Here is a 23,204-nt window from a genome sequence, read left to right on the forward strand (position 1 = left end):
ATAGCTGGCTGCCTTCAGGTATACTTAAATAAAATCCACTGTCAGTCCAATTGGCTTCTGTACACAGAATGGGGAAGAAGGTCCCTTCTTGTCCTTTTATTGGTAGCAAAATGTTTAGGATCAGCCTTGCAACTTGCTGTTAAGTAAGCCAAGGTACATGTAATCAGTATAACTGCATATTCATCTCCTGTTTACCATGCCACCTCGTGCCTTTCCCTATAACAAATAGATGCAATTAGCTACCTGAAACAAAGGAACATTTACTTATACTTAACTTTGAGCACTAATTTCTCATCCTCAACATAGTGACCTGGATCCTAACAAACTTTCAACTCATTGAAAAGGGCTTTCCTGTCTCCCCTGTTCCTCTGTAACCCTTGGCCATAGCTGTCAACTTTCAGATTTGAAAATAAGGGTTCAGCAGCCTCACCTGTCCCGGGGACAGTCTACAGGATATCTAACAATCCGGGATAGCAGCGGGAAGAAGCGGGAAACGGCACTGGAATAAGGGAATTTCACGCAAAAAAGGGAAGGTTGACAGCTATGCCCTCGGCATACATACACCCTGAATGTTTAGGGATGAAGATCCCTCTAAAATAGTGTGCCACCCCATCCTAATCTTTCATGGGTTCCATGTGCTTACCCAGGGTTTGTGTTGAAATGAGGTACAGTGGAGACTGTACTGTCTTTATGATACATGGTTCATTTACACATATATAAAACCAGAGTCTACAATGGAGGGGTTCGCAGCATTAAAGGGTCTTGCTTCTCCCATAGCCGCAGCCTTGGATTCAAACAGTTCTCAAACATTGCTCTGACTCTCTCTGCAGCTGACAACTTTACTTCCAGGTCACATCACACCAACTCCACTCTAAACTCAGGCTTTGCCATTCTAACTATGAGTTGAGGGAGGGGCCTCACCCATTTGCTATCTCACATAGAGCTCCTTTCCCTTGTTTCACTTAATTGTCCATCAAACAGGCTATGACCTTAATACAGGAAGCTAGCCTGGGTTATATTTTAACACTTGCTGGATCCAGAGGTTAGAAGGATTTTGCATACAGCCTACTTCCCTCCCACCCACCCCCACAAAGCCCTCATAATTTTAGGATAGAATGTGGCACCCAGGATAACTGCAGAATAAGAAGGGGTGAGTTGTTGTGACGCCTCCCCCCCCCAGCCAATTGCAATGGTCATGGGGCACACAGGGGGAGGGGAAAGGGGGGGAACTCCATTGTGCAAGTGGAAGTCCTTGTGAACGTCTTCCGCTAATGGGGCTGCTTAGGCAAATCCCACACCAGGTTATTAAGTATTTCTAAATAAATAAACACTAGTCATTTTAATGGAATTTATTTCCAAGTTAGGACTACACCCTTGATGTAGTTCATGTGCTTCCTTAATCTTTGCACTAGTACAAGTCATGCATTATCTCTTCCATTTGCTCTGTGTATGTTTTCCTGTTTCAAATATGTACACCTTTTTCTCTTTTGAATATGCACAGTACACATTAGAAGTGCTGCCTACCAATGACAAATATTATCTGAGCAAGAACTCTATAAACCTTGGAAAAACCCATATGCATAATGACCTGTGCTGTCCTGCAGTAAAATTTTATAGCCTGTTTTTTCAAAGATACTGAACTTACTGAATAATGGCAGATAACACAGTACATTCAGCTGCTAGTTGCTAGTTCAAGCATTAGTAAAGCAAACACGGTGGAAGAAATGCCTTACATCCTGGGATCTTAAATTTTTCAAGGTCTTGAAAACACTATCACTGTATTGGTTGTAATTCATAAAAATAACTATTTAGAGGACTGTTTATGGGATTGTTCTCAGAGATCATTTGTTTGATCGAAATTCACCTGAGTGATCATCAGACAATGAAAACGTCTTTTGGTTTTCACTGACATGTGTTAACAGAAAGCAAATTTCCTTCAGCTTAGATATTTCTAACATTGTTTAACACTTTTATTCTTCTCAGATCGAAGATGATTAAAGCATGCTATAATTTAGACTCCTGGTACAGACTTTTAAAAAGTGTAAATACTATTGTGAGATAATTCTGTTGGAATTCAACCTGAAATTGGTATTGCTCGTCAGAAGCAAAGAATCCCTTATGGAGGGAAAACTTATACAAGACTTGCCCATATTTGAAAAGATGTTGCTACTGAGTAACCAGCAATATTTTTTCTCCCTGAGTTGAAACAGTCAAATAAAAATATAAAACATTATGTGATTTAAAAAACCCACACATAAAAACACATTACAATCATAATCAGTTCAAAACAGTAGCAAACTATTGGGATACTAACTCTCAACAGTCCAACCAAAAGGTATGTCTATGTCTTCAGTTGATATCAGAAGACTGCTAATGAGGGTGCCAACCGCATCTCCATCAGGAGAGAGTACCACAGCCAGGAGACCACAACACAGAATGCTTTTACCCATATTCCTGTACAACATGCTATGCCTATAGATGGGACTCAAAGAAAGGACTTCCCTGAAGAATCACAGCTCAGGTTGGCAGATATTGGGAGGGGTGTTCCTTTTAGTCCTTGGGTCCTAAGCCATTTAAGGTTTTATATACTGGTGTCAACACAATGAGTTGGTTCTGGTGATTAACAGGTCACCAGAGCAGCTATATAATCCCATTTTTCTGCCCCACTTAATAACATTGCAGCTGTGTTCTGTTCCAGCTTCAGCTTCTGGATCATTTTCACAGATACTTCTACACAGAGTGCATTGCAGTAGACCAATCATGAATAGCTAGAGCATGAATAGCTGACATCTGACTATCCCTGTTCAGGAGTGGACGAAGTCAGCAAATCAGCAGAAGCCAGAAAAGTGTGGGAAGCAACACTCTCACTATGTTCCCAATGTGTAATATCTGCTGCGGAAGAGCATAGCAGCCTGGGGCACTCATAGCGCTACCTTAACATGTCACTGCTGAAACTGGTACACAGATTGATTCCATTTCACAGCATCTCCTTAAACAGTAAAAATCAATGGGTGGTAGTCAACCATGTTTTACTTAGAGTAGATGCATAAAAATTCTGAGTAAAACTACTCTGAGTAAAACACAATTGAACACCACCCAAAGCTTCTGCAAATGACATTTTCTCACAGAACATCATTCCAATTTAAAGTAGGACTGTAAACTTTACCATTTCCGACACACAAATAATTTCTTGGAGCAAAAGAAATTGCTCCCTTAGACATCTTTCTCCCTCCCATCTCTTCTATTTATTTATTTATTTATTTATTTATTTATTTATTTATTTCATTAACTAAAATTTCATACAATTTAACTGTAAAGACCACTAAGCGTATATGTCAGCCTTCTAGTATTAAAGTACTACCAACTTCTTGATGTAAAAAAAGGGAAGTCAGTTCTGTGGATAGCTTTTTCAGTACAGCTCTTCTTACCAGAAAGCTACCTATGAGACTCATACATACCCCACCCCATGAGAAGTTACAATAATAGTAGTCCTTTGATGCTAGAGAAACAGAAACTATGTGTATCAGTGGGAAAAGTTCTAGAGACCTGATGTCAGATCAGAGACTCTCATCTTTGCCATGGACTCTTGGTGTGGCCCCAGGCAATTCATGCTCTCCAACTCCCATTATCTATCACTAATATGGGAGTGAAAGTCAGTTCAGACATCCAAAGGAGTGGAGAAATATAAAGCATGAATGGTATCTCATTCATGCTTCACAGTGTCACCTGATTTCATTGTGTGCCCGTACACACATGAATATGAACCTGCATCTTACATGTGTTCATGGTAACAACTGATGTTAAAATAAAAGGCTTGATAATAAGCTTCTAAAGCACTTGCAGTAATAGTAATAGTAACAGTAGGACTGGTAGTAGTACATGCTGTTTCACAACCTGGCAACTTGAGACATGTTTTTGTTTGATTCTTAGAAATCATAAAAATGTAAAACAATTATAATGCCCACTTTCTGTGCTCATTTCAGCCTGGAGAAAACTGAAAAATATGGGAGGGAATCAAAAAGGGTAGAGCCCAACAAACCGGGAAAATCGTATGCATCTAATATAACCCACAAGAGCTCATGCTATACTAACAGTGCAATTCTGTGCATGTCTACTTAGAAGTAAGCCCTACTGAAATCATGGGGACTTACTTACTCATACTATATATGACTGCAGCCTAAATTGTTAAGACATAGAGATGCTACTAGATTATCTGCAGTTTATCAGAAAGTAAGTTTTCTTAGGCGAGAATTGATCCAATCTATTCTATAGCTTACAAAGATATAGTTCATTATGAGAAAATAATTTTCCAGCACCAAAATTCCTAATTTTCTCCTCATGTTAAATATTCAGCTAATTTGCACCAAGCTAGGATTACACCATTTATATTATATTATTGAAACCTTGGAAATAATAGTATGCATTTCTTTTTTGTGTTCCTTTTTAATATTCAGGGAGCTTTTAAAAGTCAGCAATAATTATTTTAATCTATGCTCTCTGTTTTTCCTTGGGATGGTTCCCAGAAAGACCCATCTCCACAATACCATCTATTGTTTGTACAATATGGCCGCAATCCATAGCCCCAGCAATGAGATGGAAGACATGAAGTTTGCCCAGGGAACTTTGATTTTCCATAGCAAATTGTGAACTAGCACTACTTGTACACACCAGTCTGTCTTTCTGGAATGCAGCCACTATAATTAAGTTGACACTTATAAAATATATATAAATCCATGTATTTTTCATGAAATTATATGACTTAAAAAAACAAAACTTCAGCCTTAACACTTCACTACACGAGCAAGCTTGCAATTTGGATGGGTTATATCCGTGCAGCAAAGAAAACAATACAACAGAATACAACCATGGTCAGGATCCAAGAGCTAAGAAACAACTTTTCAGCCTCTAATAATATGCACAATGACTTGGGAGTAAACTCCACTGAACATGGTGGGTTTTGGTTTTTTTAGCAGCAGCTGTCTGTATGGCACTTTAGAGGACAGGTTCCTGCCCCAAAAAGCTTGCACACAAGAAACAACACAAGAAAGGGAAGGCAACAGGCAGTTGTTTCCATTAAAGGTGCTTAGAGTTACAGGCCCAGTTACAGTAAGGCATGAGAAGTAGTGGTTACATCAAAGGCTTAACAGAAAAGGTGGATTTTGTAGAGACGCTTGAAGAGAAGTAGCATCACACAGGCATTTGGGGAAGAAATTCCAAAATGCCTATGATTGGGTGGCATGTTATGGAACTTGCTGGGTGCAATGTGTTTTCAAAATGTTGGCTTCTGGACTGAAGGTACTAGATTTCTCAAGCTTATCCCCTCTTTGTTTGTAAAAGGATTACGAAAATGAAGCCATCATCTTTGCACCTGTAGTCTCTGACCCATTCTATTGAAATACCTAAGAACATCTCAAGAAGCTTGAGCTCACAGCACAGACACTTCAGGGAGCTGTACCGCATGGCTGGTAGCTTTCCTTGTCAGATGACTCAACAGTTAATCTGATTTAGTGACTATAAAACTTTAATCAACAAAATCCAATACTATTACCTTCCAGAACTGATGAGAAAAGAGGGTTTTGTGTATAAAGGACAGGTGCCGCTAAGAAGATTATTTAAAATAGCAATGTAACTGACGACAGTGCAGGTGTTACCCCCTCCACTAAATCATCTGCTTCTCTCCTTCAGTATGAGAAACAATGATGAAAGTATTCAAATTAGCATAGCTTTGTGAAAATAAGAATTATAGAATTTTATAAATTCAAATACAGATTTTAATATTTACACCATATGAAAAAAGAAACAAAATGTCTCATCATGCTAAAAAGTACCTTATAGCCTTAGGGTATGTTAAATTTTGTAACTTTCAAATTTCAAAAATTAGGGGTGCTAAAAAGTTGTAACATGACTTGGGAGTTCAAAATATATTTTAGTTAAATTAATATAATTTCACTTTGCTTGGTAAGTAAAATGTGCGTAAAATGGCATAGAAATTGTTAAAAAATGGTTACCAAGTACTTGCAGTTATATTTAATATTAATATTATCATCATTATCATTTAGCATTATCTGACATTTTCAGAAGGTAAAACTAAAATTCCAAAAGAAGTTTATGTGCTTCTTCATTAAATGCAGACTTACCAAGCTAAATCTTGTCCAATCAAAAAATAATAGCAGATTTTAACTCACACCCAATAACATATTTTTAAGGCCCTCACTAAAGAAATTTACAAAAAAAAGTTTCACCCCGTAAAATGACCTTGCTTGCATCTAGTTGCAACCTGACTTTGGAATGTATTGGCCCATACCCATTAGCAGATAGATGCTTACGGTTTTTTAAAATTATTTCTAACTCAGATAGAATGTACACCACAGATCAGGAAAGGTCTCACCAAAGCCAAAAGGATGCCAGCATGGTTAATGAGCAGAGTCACGGGAGATATTAGAGGCAATAAGGCTCATGTCAGGAAACAAAAGTCTTTTCCAAATGAGAATAAAAAGGAATCTGAACTGTGGCAAAAGAAATGAAAGCAGATACTGAAGGATGCAAAAATTTGCAGAGTGTGTTATTGAAACATTAAGGGCATACTAAAAGAGAAAAAGGAGACTGAAACTGAAGGGATTCTTTGCATTGACTTCAGTGTGGAAGATGTTGGGCAGACCCCTGTGCCTGAAGTAACGTTCTCAGGAAGGGAAACTGATGAAAATAGTGATGGCAAGAGACAAAAGTTCTTATTGGCCTAGATAGGATAAAAAACAAAAAAACAAACCAATCTTTGGGTCCAGATGACATTAACATAAGTATTCTTAAAGAATCTGGTGATGGGAGAAAAGACCCAATAATCTTCTGAAGTAGTCACATCTGTGGATGAAACATTTTTCAACATTTTGCCAGCACTCTATACTTGTGCGTCCCTGTGCACTTTCACTAGTGCACTGATCTCAACAGAAGATATATATAGCTGAAGGCAAGTCCAGGTTCAAGAGTTCAGAGGCAATGCATATGTTAAAATGCAAATGGAGGGTGCTTCAAATTGCTCTGCAAGGCAAATTGTAACGGTCTACTGACCCACCCCGTGAACCAGGATCCCATCCTTTGCCACCCTTCCCTCTCCATGGCCTGCAGCGGGGTAAATATGAAGTGGGAACCTAATATGCACAACAGAAAGGTATACACAAAATTTCACTGCCATATAAAGCGATTTAAATTGGTATCCATGTACAAGTTCCAATGGGTCTCCACAGCCAAGGTCAAGCAAGTGATTAAGAGTGCTACTCTGCATTAATCCTGGAGAGCTAACGTGGCTTTTCCACCGTGTAGCCAGAACCTTCTGAGTCATGTACAATGAAATCCTCAGAAACCTCTTGCACCGAATTACAGTCTTAACTGTGCCAGGCACCAACCACCCACCTTCCCAATTGGCCTCACCAGCATTAGCTGGTAAGCTAACACACACGGAAAACAATTCGAATAAACGACTTCACTGCTGCACGATCCAATGCATGCTTACTCTCCGGTCAAACCCAAGGTGCCTTGGAGGAGGGGAGGGCGTTACATCCGGGTAAGTATGCACAGAACACCAACACTTTAGAAAGTTAAGTTCTCATAACGAGCCAGGTGGGTGGAATGAGGTGAGGGGGCTCCGGCCCGCTCGTCACAGGTAGTAGCAAATATTTTTCCCCACTCCCCCAGGGTCACACCGCTTCCTGCACCTAAACAGGAAGAGGGAAGCACAGTATACTGTATCTCGTTTCCAAATTTATTTATTTATTTTTAAAAAATAGCTTCCTCAGAAGCGTCCCGTTGCCTGGAAAGGCCCGACTGGCACTCCCCTCCCTCACGGAGCGCTACGAACGACACCTCTTGCCAACAGGCTCGCGAGCTGCCTCTTCCTGCCCTTGACTCACCTGTCTGGGCCAGAAGCCGCGGGGACCGAGAGCCCTCCTCGCCTACCCCCAGCCGACGCCACTGCGCCTGCCAACAACCGGCCTCCCCATTGGCTCGCCGCGCGTCCGTCCCCCCTCCCCCGCCCCGCCGCTCCTCCTCCGCGCCGGTCGCCTCTTCCCTGTCAACGGCGCAGAAGCTAAGATGGCGGCCTTGGCGACCGGCGGGCCGGCCCAACAGCAGCAGAGTGCCAGGGCTACGACGAGTTTCCAAAGGAAAGGGCCGGATGGAGGAGGAGGAGGCGGCCGCTTGGCCGTTCTGCCGGGCACCCGGCCCTCGGTCCGGCACGGGCAGCTGCTGCTTTCCAGCGGGGTCCCCTCTCTGGACTATGTGCTAGGTTGGTGCCGGCAGCGCTGCGCAGTCTCCTGACACGTCCCGCCACCTCGCCGTGCGGGTTTCGCGGTAGTCGAGCGGGCTGAGGTGGCCTCGGAGGGCAGGCTAGGCGAGGCACTGGGGGGGCTGCCTGGCTCCCCTCAGTAGCAGCCCCTCCGAGCCCCAGAGCTGCTTCCCTCCTGACTGAACCGCTCCCGGGCTCAGTGTGCGCGGAGGAAAGCAGGGAGGCTGTGAGAGAAGGGGAAGCGAGGGCGGGGAGCGGGACGGATCCGGCCGCCTCGTGCTGGGACAGGGCTGTGGGTTCGACCCCCGCGTTCCCACCGAGCCCCACGGTACTTACTCTCCGCTATCCCAGGGGGCTAAGTATTCCGCCCAAGGAAACTTGAGGATGCTCGAGGAGAGCATGGGTTCTTGAAATGCGCGCGGAGCCTTGAGGATGAGAAGTGGAGTCAGTCCCGGCAGAGCAGGCATGGCTTTTTTAAAGAGACGTGCCGTCATCTAGATAGCCACTGGCTGGCTGTCCTCCTTTCGCGTGTTTCCCCTTGCTCGCTCGCTGATGCCATGCCGTCAGGATGGCCTTGCCTACGAGTGCCTTCTCGCATCAAAGCGTCCATGAATACAAAGCAGCCTCACGCAGCAGTTTCTGTGTAGGTCTGCTCAATATCGAATTTAAAAGAAACTCGAAAATCTAACGCTCCAGGGCACATAGTAGCAAGAAACGAATGGATTGAGTGGAACCCAGCAGTATTCAACATATCCATGTAATAGCTGCAGCGTGCACCAGTTTCACCCTTCAGACCACCCTCAGCCCATTTGACTTGCACTGCTGTAAAACTTCTTGAATACTGAGTTAAATGTGTGTTGTGTTAGAGGCTGGGCATGCATGTTAAAAAAACTGTGTGGGAGCAATTAGTTCTTTTATTCGTTCTTTTTTAAACTTGTGCATCCTTCTTCATACCCAAAGTGACCAAGTGGGTAGTTTCTGCAAAATAAACATAACTGAGTTGTTTTAAAGCTACTATAAAGTTGGTGTGGACCTGATGTGTCTGCTTGGGAAACTTCTGACACCTCACGGTAGTCACGTTGAAACTTCTAAAGGAGTTGTGCACTGTGTGTGCAAGTTATAAATAAAACACAATGGTTCAGGTGTAAAATGATGCTTAAGGCCACTTGGTTTATATGTGCAGTACACCATTTGGATCCTATAAATTTAGTCCTCACTTTTCAATAATCATACTAGAAGCCAGTGGGACATGCACATTGTGGTCAAGACCTTGGTTTACAATTAATTTCTTCTTCCTGACACTTAGGACTCTCATTTTGAAACTAGCTAGAACTTCATGTATCTCTTTATGTTCAGATATGAGTTGCATCATGCATCAGGTCTTTTATCTAAAGGTGGTCATTTCATGGGCTCACAGATTTGGGAATGTAGTGGTTTGGTGGGATGTCACTACCATAGGGAATTCCCTGCCATCCTTTTAAGGGAAAAGGCCTATGAGGAAGTGAGTGATAATTTAGTAGGAGTAGGAATTGCTGCAATATACATTAGATGCGAGAATTGTTGTTAAAAATGTGCCCCGAAGGAGGAATTTCCCAAATGCAATTCACTTATAATAAACAACAATTTGAGCAGCTAGAATTTTACCCCTCCTTTTTTTCTGCTTGGCAGTGGTACTATTCCAGTTTTGTGGTTTTTCTGTGTTCCCATTTCTGACAGAACAGATGTGTGAAAGGGTCATGTGGAAAACAATATATGACTCTCACTCTAAGATTCCCATGCACACGAACCTGTAAGTGAGTACACATATTTGGTTATATATTAGCTTAGCTGGGCATGAATTCAGTAAGGTTTGTTGTGAGTATATAGATTGCAGTTCTTACATCAACAAACACCTTCAAAAGTGTAATGCACTAATCAGGCCTTGGGTGGTCTGCTTGATACAACCATTGTACTAGATTTGATAAGACATGCTCTTCAGACAGAAAAGAACGGAAATGAAAAACTATCACTGATTCCATCTCATTTTATCATCATTAGGAAGGGAACAGTTGCTAGTAGATCATTTTAATGCTTACTCAATAGGAAAACTGTTAGCTGAACATTTTTGCCAAATGCCATTGGCTGCTTCCATCTCAAATTTTGTATTATTATAATCCATGCTTCTACTTAATTTTTTTGTGTTATTTTGCCTTCTCCAAAATATATATAATCTTTAGGTGGGATGAGATCATTTTGGGAGCCCCCACCCTGAATGATGCTGCCATTCTGAAATACAAGATCTAGTTCTTCACATTATGAGGAAATTTAAATTTCACACATGACCATGAACACATCATTCAGAAGTGATTTCAGTCATAACTGAAATCCCATTTATTTCAATAGGAATGAAATTCAGCTAACTTGGTCTGGATCCAAGCTAGGGCCATTAGCTTAAAAAAATTATGTATGTTCCTTTATTTTGCATTTTATATGCTTTCCCACAAAGAGCTTAGGGGTGTCCACAAAGGTCTCCAACCTTGTGGGGTGGGGTAGGTTAGTACAGTCATACCTCGTGTTGCATTTGCTTCAGGTTGAGCATTTTCAGGTTGTGTCCCGCAGCGACCCGGAAGTACCGGAAAGGGTTACTTCCGGGTTTTGCAACTCACACAGATGCTCAAAATGACATCATCCGCAGAAGCGGTGAATTACAACACGCACAGACGCAGGTTGCGTTCTGCTATGTTGCAAACGGGGCTCTGGAACGGATCCCATTCACAACCAGAGGTACCACTGTATGTGTGACTGGCACAATGTTACCAAGTGAGTTTCACTGTTGTGTAAAGATTTAAACTTGGATCTCCCTAATCTGGCATCTACCAAGTAGAGGGTGTCCTTTGCCATCAATGATCCTGTTCCTATTTGGTGATCCCAGATGTTATCATCATCATCATTAACTAGTCTGTTTCAGATAGAGTATTTTGTCTCGCTCCTCAGTGTGTTCATTCCTATACAGTTCTTTCATCCACTTACTACTTATGGATGCCCATTTCTGTTATTAGACTAAGAGTTCTAAATATCTTAGAAAAAATGTAATATGATATATATATTCACGATGTATTTGTGGAATGCTTGCCCCATGAAAATTCGCCTGGCGCCTTCATTATACACCTTCAGGCATCCGGCAAAAATGTTCTTTTTTAACCAGGTCTTTGGTTGATCTGATTGACATCCTATGCCCTTTTAAAATGTGGCTCTTTGTGGGGGTTTTTATTATTACATAGTGGCTTTTATGATGATCTTTTCTGTGAACTGTCATGAGACCTCTGGCTTTAGGGCGGTATATAAATTCAATAAATAATAATAATAATAATTTACAGTATTTCATCTAATGATGTCAGTGTTTCCTTACTTTACAAACAGTATATATAAACAGATAGGGAACCTATGACCCTCAGATGTTGAATGACTACAACTTCCATTGTTCTGGGTTGTTGGCCATGCTGGCTGATGGGATTTGATGTCCTGCAACTTTTAGAGCACCAAGGGCCCCTTATCCCTGACATAACTGAATAACTTGGGGTGGGAAATGACGTAAAGGAATGCATCTGCCATCATGGTATAATGAATAGGCCTTTCTGTGATGTTGGGCTCCTAATATTTCCATATTTTTACTTTCTTTTCTCTATCCTAATTCTTCATAGTTTTGTTTTTGCCTCTGGTTGAAAGTTTACCTATTTCTACACCAACTTAGGTCTTCTAATTAAAGATATTTTATGTACTTTGTGTGTTTTGTTTTTTGATACTAAGACGATAACCACTGCTGTCAGAATACCTCAGCTAGATGTACCCACAGAATGTTTCTTTTGTATTTCATTATTTTGGTACGTTGGCTTTACGTACTCTGGAGATATTGCTGGTTGGGTTCTGTTGGGTTTTTTAGCACCTTAAGCAGACCTCTGTTGCTGGTGACTGAAAACAGCTCTGTTTACTTTCGGCAACATAGCATTTATTTGGAATCCACAACCACTCAGTCTAGAGCAGTCTTAGTTCTATAGAAAGCTCTGCAACTATTTTTAAGATTAAAAGATTTACAACTCAGGAAGTAAAACATGAAATAGCATACTTGAAAGAGTAAAATACCATACCTACCCTTCTTATCCAAACATGATAGTAAGAGAAAGTACAATAACTATAAACAAAAGGTACATGCAGCTAAACCACTGAAGTACAAAAATATTACTTATCAGTCTTTTAGTCAAGATTTCAGTTTACCAAAAATCCAGAAAAAGGCATAATATAGACAGGTGTTTACGGAAGTGTCTTCTGGTATCCGGCTCCTCATGTTATAGTCCAGGTCCCAGGCTCTTTTCTTCAGATGGAGGGAGAGAAGAAAGATTTAGGAGCTGGCTGATGATGATAAAGATGCCCACTCATCAAAGGGGTTGATTCAGCTGATCCTATGCTCATATGAGATGGGTACCACTGTGCAATGGTGTAAACTCATTATATGTTCATTTAGGCTCTATCTGAGCTCTTTGTGCAGATATGCTGCATTGATGTATGGGTTTACCTTTGCTTTGCTGTTCTCTGCACTGGTGCAGGTGGGATGTGGGTTGCAAGGTGGAGGCTATCACCCTTGCACTATTGTAAGATAACTAAACAAAAATAAAGTCTAATGAATTCAGTGGGAATGATTCCAGATAAATGTAGAGGATGGTAGCCTTCCTCTACGCAGCTGAGTCCGTTCCTGCAACTACCGGTATATAGTTTTGACTCATGATAAATGCAACTTACTGAATTAACTGTACCAGGTTCTTCAAACACTTGCTCTAATGAGGAAGGATTACTTTATGTGTAGAATAGTCTTAATAAAACAAAGGAATGTTGGCTTGTGACAACACTATTAAAGTACTTGCGTTTAGTTATGTAGAGCTATGCAGGATCTTTTCACCATATTGTGAAAGTAATTGTAGTGTGTGATATATAATTATATGCAATATATAATTATTTAATAGTGAATTGTAAGAAGTATTATAAAGGTAATTAAAATGTTTTTCATGTTACATTTTTAACTTCCTGTATCACCTTTCCTTGATACTACTAATTGTTGGAAACATTATTATGCATTCTAATTTCTTAAATTAATTTGTTCCTAGGTGGAGGTTTGGCAGTTGGAACCCTTCTCCTTATTGGTTAGTATGAAATTTTCTAATACATTTTACTTACTAGCAATTATATGGTCATGGCATTATCTTTTTATTTTTTCAAGTGTTTTAGGGAAAATGTTAGAATGGTTTTTCTAAGGAGTTCCTTCTAAAAGATAATGCAGGACTTATTGTAAAGAAAACATTAATTTATATCACTGTGGCCGTGTTCTCATGTCATGTTAAACATTGATTTACTACAATGTGCGCAAGCTGGAACCCTCATACTTCCCTCTTCCCACATGGCCAGAAGAATACTTCAGAAGGTTTTTCTGTCATTCCCCCTTAAACATGATTTGTCATTGTGCCTGAACTTAGAATAACTAATTATGGTCAGTTAATTTCAAAATGAAACAGTTTCAAAACACAGTTTCTGGAGCTGGCAGGTTTAAACTAATCATAGGGTCATATTCAACGAAATAGTTGTGCTAGCAGAAGCCATGGTAAGGATACGTGCTAGCACAGTGGAAGAGGGAGGGAAGGTTCCACCATGCAAAGAAAATTTTTGTAGTGATAGAGCTACATTGAATACAACCCATAGTTATTGTGAAGCACAGTTCCCATTTCAAGCACAATGATCCCATCATAGGTTTTTTCATGTAAAGAACTGATGGTAGATTTTAAACCCTTAAAAATATAGAATTCGGGGAGAAAAGGACAAACAAACAGAGAGAGAGAGAGAGAGAGAGAGAGAGCGAGCGCGCTCATTGGAAGGAATAAATGATCTTCCAAGTAAGGATGAGCACACACTTCCTATTAAAGTAAAAGTAACCATTTTTCACATAAACCATGGCTGTCACAGGACTGTGTTAAAGCAGGGGTTACCAACATGGCACCTGTTAGCACAGTGGCACCCCTGAGGTCTTCCCCTAGGGCCTGTGGACTCTATGCGCCTGCTCCAGCCCCCTTGATCATGGAATGGTGAGGATGGTTGACTTCTTCTCTCTTGAGAGCTGAAGGAGGAAGTTCAAGGAATGACCCTTTCCTTTCAGATTAATTGTACTGGATCTGATTTTTACCCAGATTGCACCAGATTGAATCTGGTGCAGGGGGGGAGAGGGATGACCAGAGGGGTGATGACCATGGCATTCATGCAAAAATCCAAACATGCCTATGGGCATAAGTAGGTTGGCAACCACTGTGTTAAGCAGTTGTTCACATAGTGTTCTTATATTGATCAACTCATCCTATATGATCAGAAAGGAAAGCTGAAAAAATGCAGGTAAGGTAAAAACAATAAAGCTTCTCAAAAGTTACTTTAATATCTCTAATATGATAATAAAAATAAGGGGCAATATTCAGAACCAGTGCTTTTTTTCTTTAAAAATGTTTAGAGGTACTCTAACATTTGACTCAAGAAAATCACCTTTTTATAGTTCAAATTGGGAAAAATAAATACAGTAAATGGACAAAAGTAAAAAGATTCACAAAATGTTTAGGTGGGGTGTCCCTGCACCCTCCCCCCGAAAAAAGCACTGCTCAAAACAGTTTTAAAGAATTGCTTTAGCAATTTCAATCTTTGATTTCAGTAGGTCATCTCTGAGAATAAATACTGGTCAGTGTAGGGATTAGATAAAATTGTGAGATGTACAGTTGTGGCCATCTTAGACTTAATGCAGGAGATGGTTACTGTATAGTGATTGGATCATGAAAAAGTGCATATGTGTTCATAGATAACCAGAATTCTTCACTGAAATTGCTAATCAACTTGGATCATTCAAGCTTGTGTGGGTATAGTAATTGAAAACATGGAAGTGACGGTACTTCAGTTCCTAAGACTTTAATTTTTGAATTATATGGACTATTTTTCATACTTATTATGTGTAGAGTTTGTATCTTGGATGTTGGTTTTAAAGCAAGTATAGTTGGTATTCTAGTTGAATGGCCTGTCATTATACAGACAACAGTAACATATTGTCATGAGATCAGTCTAGACAAGCTTTCTGTATCATGAGATTGAAGCTGTCGGAGTTAAGCCTCCAAGGAGGATATTTCAGTATTATACTCTGTGTTGTTAAAAGGTTAGGTTCTTTTTTAACAGTCTCAAGAATAGATTGCATCACTTCAGTATTAAATCCCTTATCAAATCAAATGCTCATCTTCATTATTTGATGTATATTATCCTGCCTAGTTTAGGAAACTAATAGTAAATTCAAGATTATTAAATGTCTGTTTCTATTGTTAAGGTTTTCTGAAGATTGCATAACAGAATGGCTTCAAATCCTGTTAAATATTATTTGAATTACTACCTGAATGCTGTTTGTATTTAGCTGGTTAGTTGGGTTTTGGCCTAAGGTGGCTCACAGCAGTGTTGTCAGCCCTCTCCCCCCCCCCCCCCCCGTCTAGGGATTTTTTTTTCTAAAGAAGAAAAACCCAGAAATCTAGCTCATATGAAACAAACCATTGCTTGTTGGACCCATATATCCTGTATTAAACTGGGCATGTAAGAGAATGTGAGGTGGGGAGTCCATTGGAACTGTGACATTGGAATTAAGCCAGAAAGAGAAGGAGAGAAGAGTTAGGAAATACACACACTTGTTAAACATGGTAGAAAGATAAGGCTGCAATACTTGGCACGCTTACCTTGAAATGATCTCCGCTGAGTACGGTGAGATTTATGTTGAGTGAACCTCTGGGGGATTGTTCTACATAAGTGAGTCCTATGTTGTAGGTGAAGATTGAAGCCAAGTTCGAGATCTGAAAGAGCATTCTACTAATTTCTAGAACAGAAATTGTCTTTTAATCAATTTCATACCAGTACGTTGATATGGCAGCAACTAGAATAAAAATATGCTAAAATGTATATAACTTCTTAAGTATGATATAAAACATATAAATGAAATAACCCATGCTTAATTATATTAAAAGGCTTACAACCTTGTGTTGCTTTAGAAACTTTTGGACTGTGACCATTTCAGAGTTGAAAAATAATTGCCTAGAATCTCTTCGTATGTTTTCCCCACCATACTAGTATTTGATAAAAGAAGGGCGTGTTCAGGAGGCCATCCTTGCAAGGCCACAGATTACAAACAATAGGAAAATTGTGTGCTTTTTTTCTTCTGCCTTTGTTTTTTGATAAAACAAAAATTCTTTGATTTTAAATTGTTACTCGAGTTTCACTTTTTCCAGACTCTGTGACAGCGTTATCACAGAGCTGAAAGTAAAACTTCATTTTTATTGTATTAATACACAGCTGCCAGTGTTTGTTTTTATCATGTTTTACCTACAGATACTTTGGCAGCCTAAATAACCATATAGTTTTATATTTTATTTCAAAATTATTATGTATTTTATTGAATATGCAAATTTCCTAAAACTGCATTCCAGTAGGAAAACCTTGCATAACAAATTTAAGTGAATTTTTGTGTGTCTTTTAATTGGGAGGTCAAAATTTTAAAAAGTTAGGTTACAAAAGGGTTTTGTTTAGTAGCTGAGGTCAAGTTTTTATAAAGCTAAAACTTTAACGTGAGTAAAGGCAGGACCATTCTTGTTCAGTCTAAGCCTTGGAGCAATTTCAGCTATTTTAATTAGCTACCATTTTTTTGTTTTAGGTATGCAATCTAACCTGCCTATTAAGGGTACTCATCACTTGTCAACATAATTGACTTTATCACCTTTTTGAAAGTTGAAAAAGGTAATCTCTAGAAAAGTACAAAACAGTGATTTGCTAAATATAATTATACAAAATATAACTTGTCAAAATTTACCTTCCTGCTGAATGGCAGTGTGCCAAGTATTGTAACATATATGTTTGCTAACTTTGTTTTGGCATGTGCTAATTAAAAACAAGTGACACAGACTAACCTCCCCTGAGCTTAATAACTACTATGGACATTAGCAAAATATTTTAGATGGAATTTTAGATGGTGGGAATGATTAAAATAGTCTTATCATGTTACCTACAGCACTTTAGGTAAGATGTTCTATAACTTAGGAAATGCTCACCTTAGGTCATACTATTAGACTATAGTACTGTGAATGCTGATGATTTAATAAATTAATAATGATGGGTTGTGACAGATTCTCAGCAGCTCTAGGGCAACCTGTCTAGACTATCTGCACTACAGACTGTCATATTTGCAGATATACTGCATTCAATTCTCCTCAACCATAGCTTTCAAAGCTTGTTATGTTTAGGGGCTTCTAATGATAGTACCGATAATTTTAAAACTGTTAAGTAGTCACATTTGTTGTTCTGTATTGTGTGTAATTCAGTATTATCTGTTTATAAAATCATGCTCTGAAAAGAGGCGTATAAATTAAAATAGATTTATTGGAGATCCTGTACTTAATTGTCACATAATTTATTTAAACTGTGAGTAGATACAGCAGACTAACAGTGACTTGTTTTTCCTGCTCCTGCACCAATTATAGCATTTAGTTTAGTCTCCTTATTTCCCCCCACTTCTAATATAGCTTCTAAATAGATTAAGAACCTCCATAATAATAATAAACTGAGCCAGTTGCATATTCAGAACAGGATTGCACACCTTCTGAAATAACAGGTTTGTAGTTTGTGGGGTACTTGGGACACGGGTGGCGCTGTGGGTAAAACCTCAGTGCCTAGGACTTGCCGATCGTATGGTCGGCGGTTCGAATCCCCGCGGCGGGGTGAGCTCCCGTCTTTCGGTCCCAGCTCCTGCCCACCTAGCAGTTCGAAAGCACCCCTAAGTGCAAGTAGATAAATAGGTACCGCTTTATAGCGGGAAGGTAAACGGCGTTTCCGTGTGCTGCGCTGGTGCTGGCTCGCCAGAGCAGCTTCGTCACGCTGGCCACGTGACCCGGAAGTGTCTCCGGACAGCGCTGGACCCCGGCCTCTTAAGTGAGATGGGTGCACAACCCTAGAGTCGGACACGACTGGCCCGTACGGGCAGGGGTACCTTTACCTTTTAGTTTGTGGGGTTATCCTGGATGTTACTCAAGTCTCTGATAGCCTCAGTGGCCAGGCCTGCCTTTTACTAGTTGGTATGCCAACAATGGCCATTCTTGACCATAGTGATTAATGTACTGGTAACCTCAAAACTTAGTTATTGCAACCTGCTCTTGGTTTTTGCAATGTGGGACTACCCTTGGGCCTGGTCCAAAAGCTCCAGCTGCTGTGAAAGGCTGTGGTTAGACTGTTGGTGGGGATAAGCTTAAAAGCTTGCACTGGCTGTCCATGTTACCAGGTCAAGTTCTGGGTTCTTGTATTCTTTTACAATGCCGTTAACAACTTGGGTCCAGGATACCCTTAGGACTGCCTGATTCCTTGTAACCCTTCCCGACCACCGAAATCCTCTGTTATTGGTTCCCTGTGACTTAGCTACATGGCTGTGGGCTGTGCATTCAGTATTATGGGCCTAATTCTGTGGAACTTAAGGTGCTTGATGAGGCTCTTTCTATTTCAGTTGTCATTTTAAGAAAGTTTCCTGTTTTTATGAGTAATGTCAACTGAATTTATCTACTACAGAATTTTTATAATTTCTAGGTACCATGCTTAAGCGGTGTATAAATAGCTGAAATAGAAAGGAATGTGTATTTGTCTAAACGGATACTTAACATCAGTTCTGTTGGTTCTGTTTTAAAATGCCCCATGCCCTTGGAGCTTCTTGTTATGTGATAGAGGGAAAATTCACATGAAAACCAGTTTTTAAAAACATTAAGGGACAAATGTGTAGCATGGAAGTTTCTTCCCAGCCAGTCAGATCTATGGCAAGTATTAGAGAAGTGCTAACGTGCAGCCAGAACATGAGCATTGACTTCAGGAGACTGCTTCCTTTACCCTCTTAATAAGAAGTTGCCACTGGGTGTACATGTGCTGGGTATTAAGTCCTAATCCAAACCACAAGAAGGTGGAGCTATATGGCAAGTATCATGGGTTGCAGGAGTAACTGACATGGTGCCCCTGCCCATGTTGTAGGGCTTCAGTTGCCGTCATACTTGACCATGGTCCTGCTTCCTGGGGTTGATGGGAGTTGGAGTCTAAAAACATCTGGAGGATGCCACATTGCCTACACCAGCCTTAACGGATTTGTGGATCTAGAACTTTTTGCTCAAAAAAATGTATCAGCTTTCTGAGTTTGTGTTCCCATGCGGCTTGCTTTTTCACAAGGATATATTGTATAAATAAGAACATGCTTCACTTTCTGATTGTTACTTATATTGTATGGTAGGAAAATGCAGGAGCTAATTTCTGTGGTGTCAAAATACCTGTATCAAACAATGGGATGCGGGGTGGGGGTGGGGGGAGAATGGTCCAGGCTGTGTAGGCTTTGAATAGTAACATAAGTACTGAAGCTGGGAACAATGGCTGCTATCAGAATAGCCCCATATGAGTGCACTTTAGATCTTTTGAATAAACAAAAGTTTAGTGACCTAGAAATGAATCAATAAAAAAAGCTATTCTCTATGTGACAAATTGAATAACTGAAGGATTCTTAGAGAAGCATTGACTCTAACCATCCAAGATACATTGTTTGTGAAGGTTTTCTGAAACACATTAAATCCTTTGAGCACTGTAGCAGACAGTGAGGTGTTCTGTATTTAGGTTGCTCACTGTTTACTCTCACTGAAAGTTTAGCATTAGAGGAACCAAAACACTTATTTTCTTACAGCTCCTTGTTCTTTTGGAAAACTTGAAAACCTAACATTACAAATGTGAGCTATAAAATGCAGACTGGCTCATTTAGTAACATAGCAAATGTTATTGCTTCAGTATTGTTTGAGACCAATTGCATGGTGTTTATCTAAACCTCAGCTGAAATGTTTTTCTTTCAACTAATTGTTATTGATGATTATCAGTATCAAAATTATTGAGCTAATAGAAACAAATAGCTCTATCTTAACTAATAAAAAAAATTGCAGCCATGTCCCATTACTAATCAGAGTATCATTTCATGTTGAAATGCTGGAATCAGATTTTTTTTCTACAACAAACACTGATTATTTATTTAGTGCATTCTTATTCAGACTTTCCTTGAAGCTCAGGACAGTGTACAGCACAACAACCCTGTGAGGTATCTTAGGCCAATAGATCATGACTGACCCAAGATCACCCAGTGGGATTACTGGTTGAATGGGGATTTAATTATACACAAAATTAATGGGCAGGTTTCTTAACACCTGTCTGTTCCATCTGTGCTGGATTAGTTTCAATTGTTGTGTCCTGAGGATGTGGGCAGGCAGCTTGAGGAAGTATGACCAACCACCTGCACATTTCTTAGAGCTAACTGTAGGGGGTGGATCCAGGGAGTGATCAATGCTGCACTGGAGCAGGTAGTACCGTCCACCTACAAGGAGATGGTGGTGTGTCCCCCTCTTTGGATCAAGAACTGTTCAACAGCTATTGTTCAGTGGTGAACATCAGCTTTTGGGGCAAGAGAGGGTGTGGTGGTCCAGCTTCAGGCATGCTTGGAGGAAACTCATTATCTGGAGCCATTCCAGACTGGCTTCAGACCCAGTCATGGCCCTTAAACTGCTTTGGTCACTCTGGTTGATGACATTTATATGAAGCTGAATCAGGAGAACTGGAGTGCATATTATATTCAGTTCTTTCTCTTTGTTCTACATAAATCAGGAGAGGTGGTTGATGTATAAGATGAGTGCTTGGAGGCCATGATGAGCTGGATAAAGGCCAATGAATTAAAGCTGGCTCCTGAAAATACAGACATGTTTTGTATCCAAGTTCTCAAGTCCTAGAGGTGAGGAGACTGCATGTTCTTAGATTCCTCTGGAAGGAACAGTTTCATAGCTTGTATGGGCTCAGTGGAGGCTCAGGTGGCTGCAGTGGTTAAGAGTGCCTTTTCACACCTATGGCTGGTTTACTAGCTACAACTCCTTTTAGACAGAGACAGCTGATTACTGCACCCCATGCTCTGGTAACTACCAGATTGGATTATTGCAATGTGCATGGAGTTGCCCCAGATTTCTAGCTGGGGTTTCATTTTAAAACAGGTGCATTACCAGTTTGTTTCTGGGCCCTATTCAAAGTGTTCACTTTAGTGTTTAAAGCCCTAAGTCATGGGTATGCAAACTAAGGCCTGGGGGCCGGATCCAGCCCAATTGCCTTCTAAATCCGGCCCATGGACTGTCCAGGAATCAGCATGTTTTTAAATGAGTAGAATGTGTCCTTTTATTTAAAATGCATCTCTGGGTTATTTGTGGGGCATAGGAATTCGTTCTCCCCCCCCCAAAAAAAATAGCCCCCCCCCCAAGGACTGAGGAACAGTGGACCAGCCCCTTGCTTTAAAAGTTTGCTGACCCCTGCCCTAAGTGATTGCTTCTTTTTCTATAGAACCTCTTGGGACTGGTGTTAAGATCAACAGAGAGAACCCTCATGGTAGTTTCATAGAATCATAGAGTTGGAAGAGACCACAAGGGCCATCGAGTCCAACCCCCTGCCAAGCAGGAAACACCATCAGAGCACTCCTGACATATGGTTGTCAAGACTCTGCTTAAAGACCTCCAAAGAAGGAGACTCTACCACACTCCTTGGCAGCAAATTCCACTGTCGAACAGCTCTTACTGTCAGGAAGTTCTTCCTAATGTTTAGGTGGAATCTTCTTTCTTGTAGTTTGGATCCATTGCTCCGTGTCCGCTTCTCTGGAGCAGCAGAAAACAACCTTTCTCCCTCCTCTATATGACATCCTTTTATATATTTGAACATAGCTATCATATCACCCCTTAACCTCCTCTTCTCCAGGCTAGACATCCACAGGATTGTACTATACTAGTTCCTTAATTAAACTAAACATTTGCTTATTTTTTGTGGCTACATGATGCCAACAATATACTCTGTATTTTGAAAAATTAAGATAGGTTCTTTTTTTTAAAGAGAAAGTTTAAAATCCTTACTGCAGTCTAGAAGTAAGAACTCTAAACAAAAACAAAATTAAGGCATGTGAGTAATCATCAAATATCATTGTAATAATTTCAGTAAAATCAGGCCTTCAGTTCTAAAATCCATTTAATTTATTACCACATCCAAAAGTTTTGTTGTACTGGTAAAATTTGGCTAAAGTGGAACATCCATTACTATGGTGGTACTTCAGGTCACAGCTGGTATCTAATCCATTTCTCTTACTTCTAAAGTAGCCTAAAGTTGCCTGCAGCCTACATGTCTGAACCCTAAGCAAAGCACCAAAATATAAATGTTGGTTCAGATCCCCTTATGTCAGATTTTAATATTTAATATCTCTTACAGTTGAATTCTTAAGTTGAAGTCCCCATGCACCTTTAAAGATGCAGAAGGATTCTTTCTCTTTGTAGATAAAGAAATTTCTAACAATCTGAATTGATACAAATGACAATGTTTAGGGAAGCCACTACTTCAGAATTTAGAATGCCGAGGTCTAAAGGTGATTATAGGTCAGCTTTCAGCATGACAGCAAGAGTACATGGTGTCACCTTTGACTAGTTTAGGAAGGCTTTTACATGATCCCATACTCCTTGAAGCAACACAGCAGACTATTTTTATTTAGGTTTTCCCCTATTATATTTATAGCAGATCCTATGATTCACAGATATATGGATATATGTATAGTTTATTCAACAGAATGCTTAAGGATCCTGATAAGAGCTCAGTACTGTTATGATGGTTAAGATTTCACATTTATTTCTCTACAGAAATAAACAAATCAAATATTTTTCTTTGTAATAACATAGCAAATTCTGGAAATTTCTGAAGCCAATGAAGATTGCAGCAGGAGTAACACTCCTTCTTAACCACTAAAAGCCACAACTGGTTAAACAGTAATTACATATCT

General features: G+C 40.1%; 2 protein-coding genes across 10 annotated transcripts in view; one reads left to right on the top strand and one right to left on the bottom strand.

The window, feature by feature from the left end:
- IMMP1L (inner mitochondrial membrane peptidase subunit 1) overlaps positions 1 to 8,011 on the bottom strand; it is a 33,123-nt gene extending 25,112 nt beyond the window's left edge. For 2 of the 6 annotated variants that reach the window (XM_083465713.1, XM_083465710.1), the window contains exon 1: positions 7,905 to 8,011. Coding sequence is in view for 1 of the 6 variants with exons in the window: in XM_083465709.1 (XP_083321835.1) it covers positions 7,408 to 7,431 (24 nt within the window). In the remaining 5 variants the exon portion in view is untranslated. Of the gene's footprint in view, positions 1 to 7,407; positions 7,675 to 7,904 lie in introns of those variants that run through there. The other 4 variants (XM_083465712.1, XM_083465711.1, XM_083465714.1 and 1 more) reach the window with 3 other exon arrangements.
- Positions 8,012 to 8,021: 10 nt separating this feature from the next.
- Positions 8,022 to 23,204, top strand: part of ELP4 (elongator acetyltransferase complex subunit 4) — a 143,723-nt gene continuing 128,540 nt past the window's right edge. For 3 of the 4 annotated variants that reach the window (XM_083465068.1, XM_083465067.1, XM_083465069.1), the window contains exons 1-2: positions 8,061 to 8,278; positions 13,414 to 13,449. In XM_083465068.1, coding sequence (XP_083321194.1) covers positions 8,086 to 8,278; positions 13,414 to 13,449 — 229 coding nt within the window. In that variant the 5' untranslated portion in view covers positions 8,061 to 8,085. Of the gene's footprint in view, positions 8,279 to 13,413; positions 13,450 to 23,204 lie in introns of all 4 variants that reach the window. The other variant, XM_083465066.1, reaches the window with a different exon arrangement.

The sequence above is a fragment of the Podarcis liolepis genome (genome assembly GCF_965112155.1).
Source record: "Podarcis liolepis genome assembly, chromosome: 1".
Classification (NCBI taxonomy): Eukaryota; Metazoa; Chordata; class Lepidosauria; order Squamata; family Lacertidae; genus Podarcis; species Podarcis liolepis.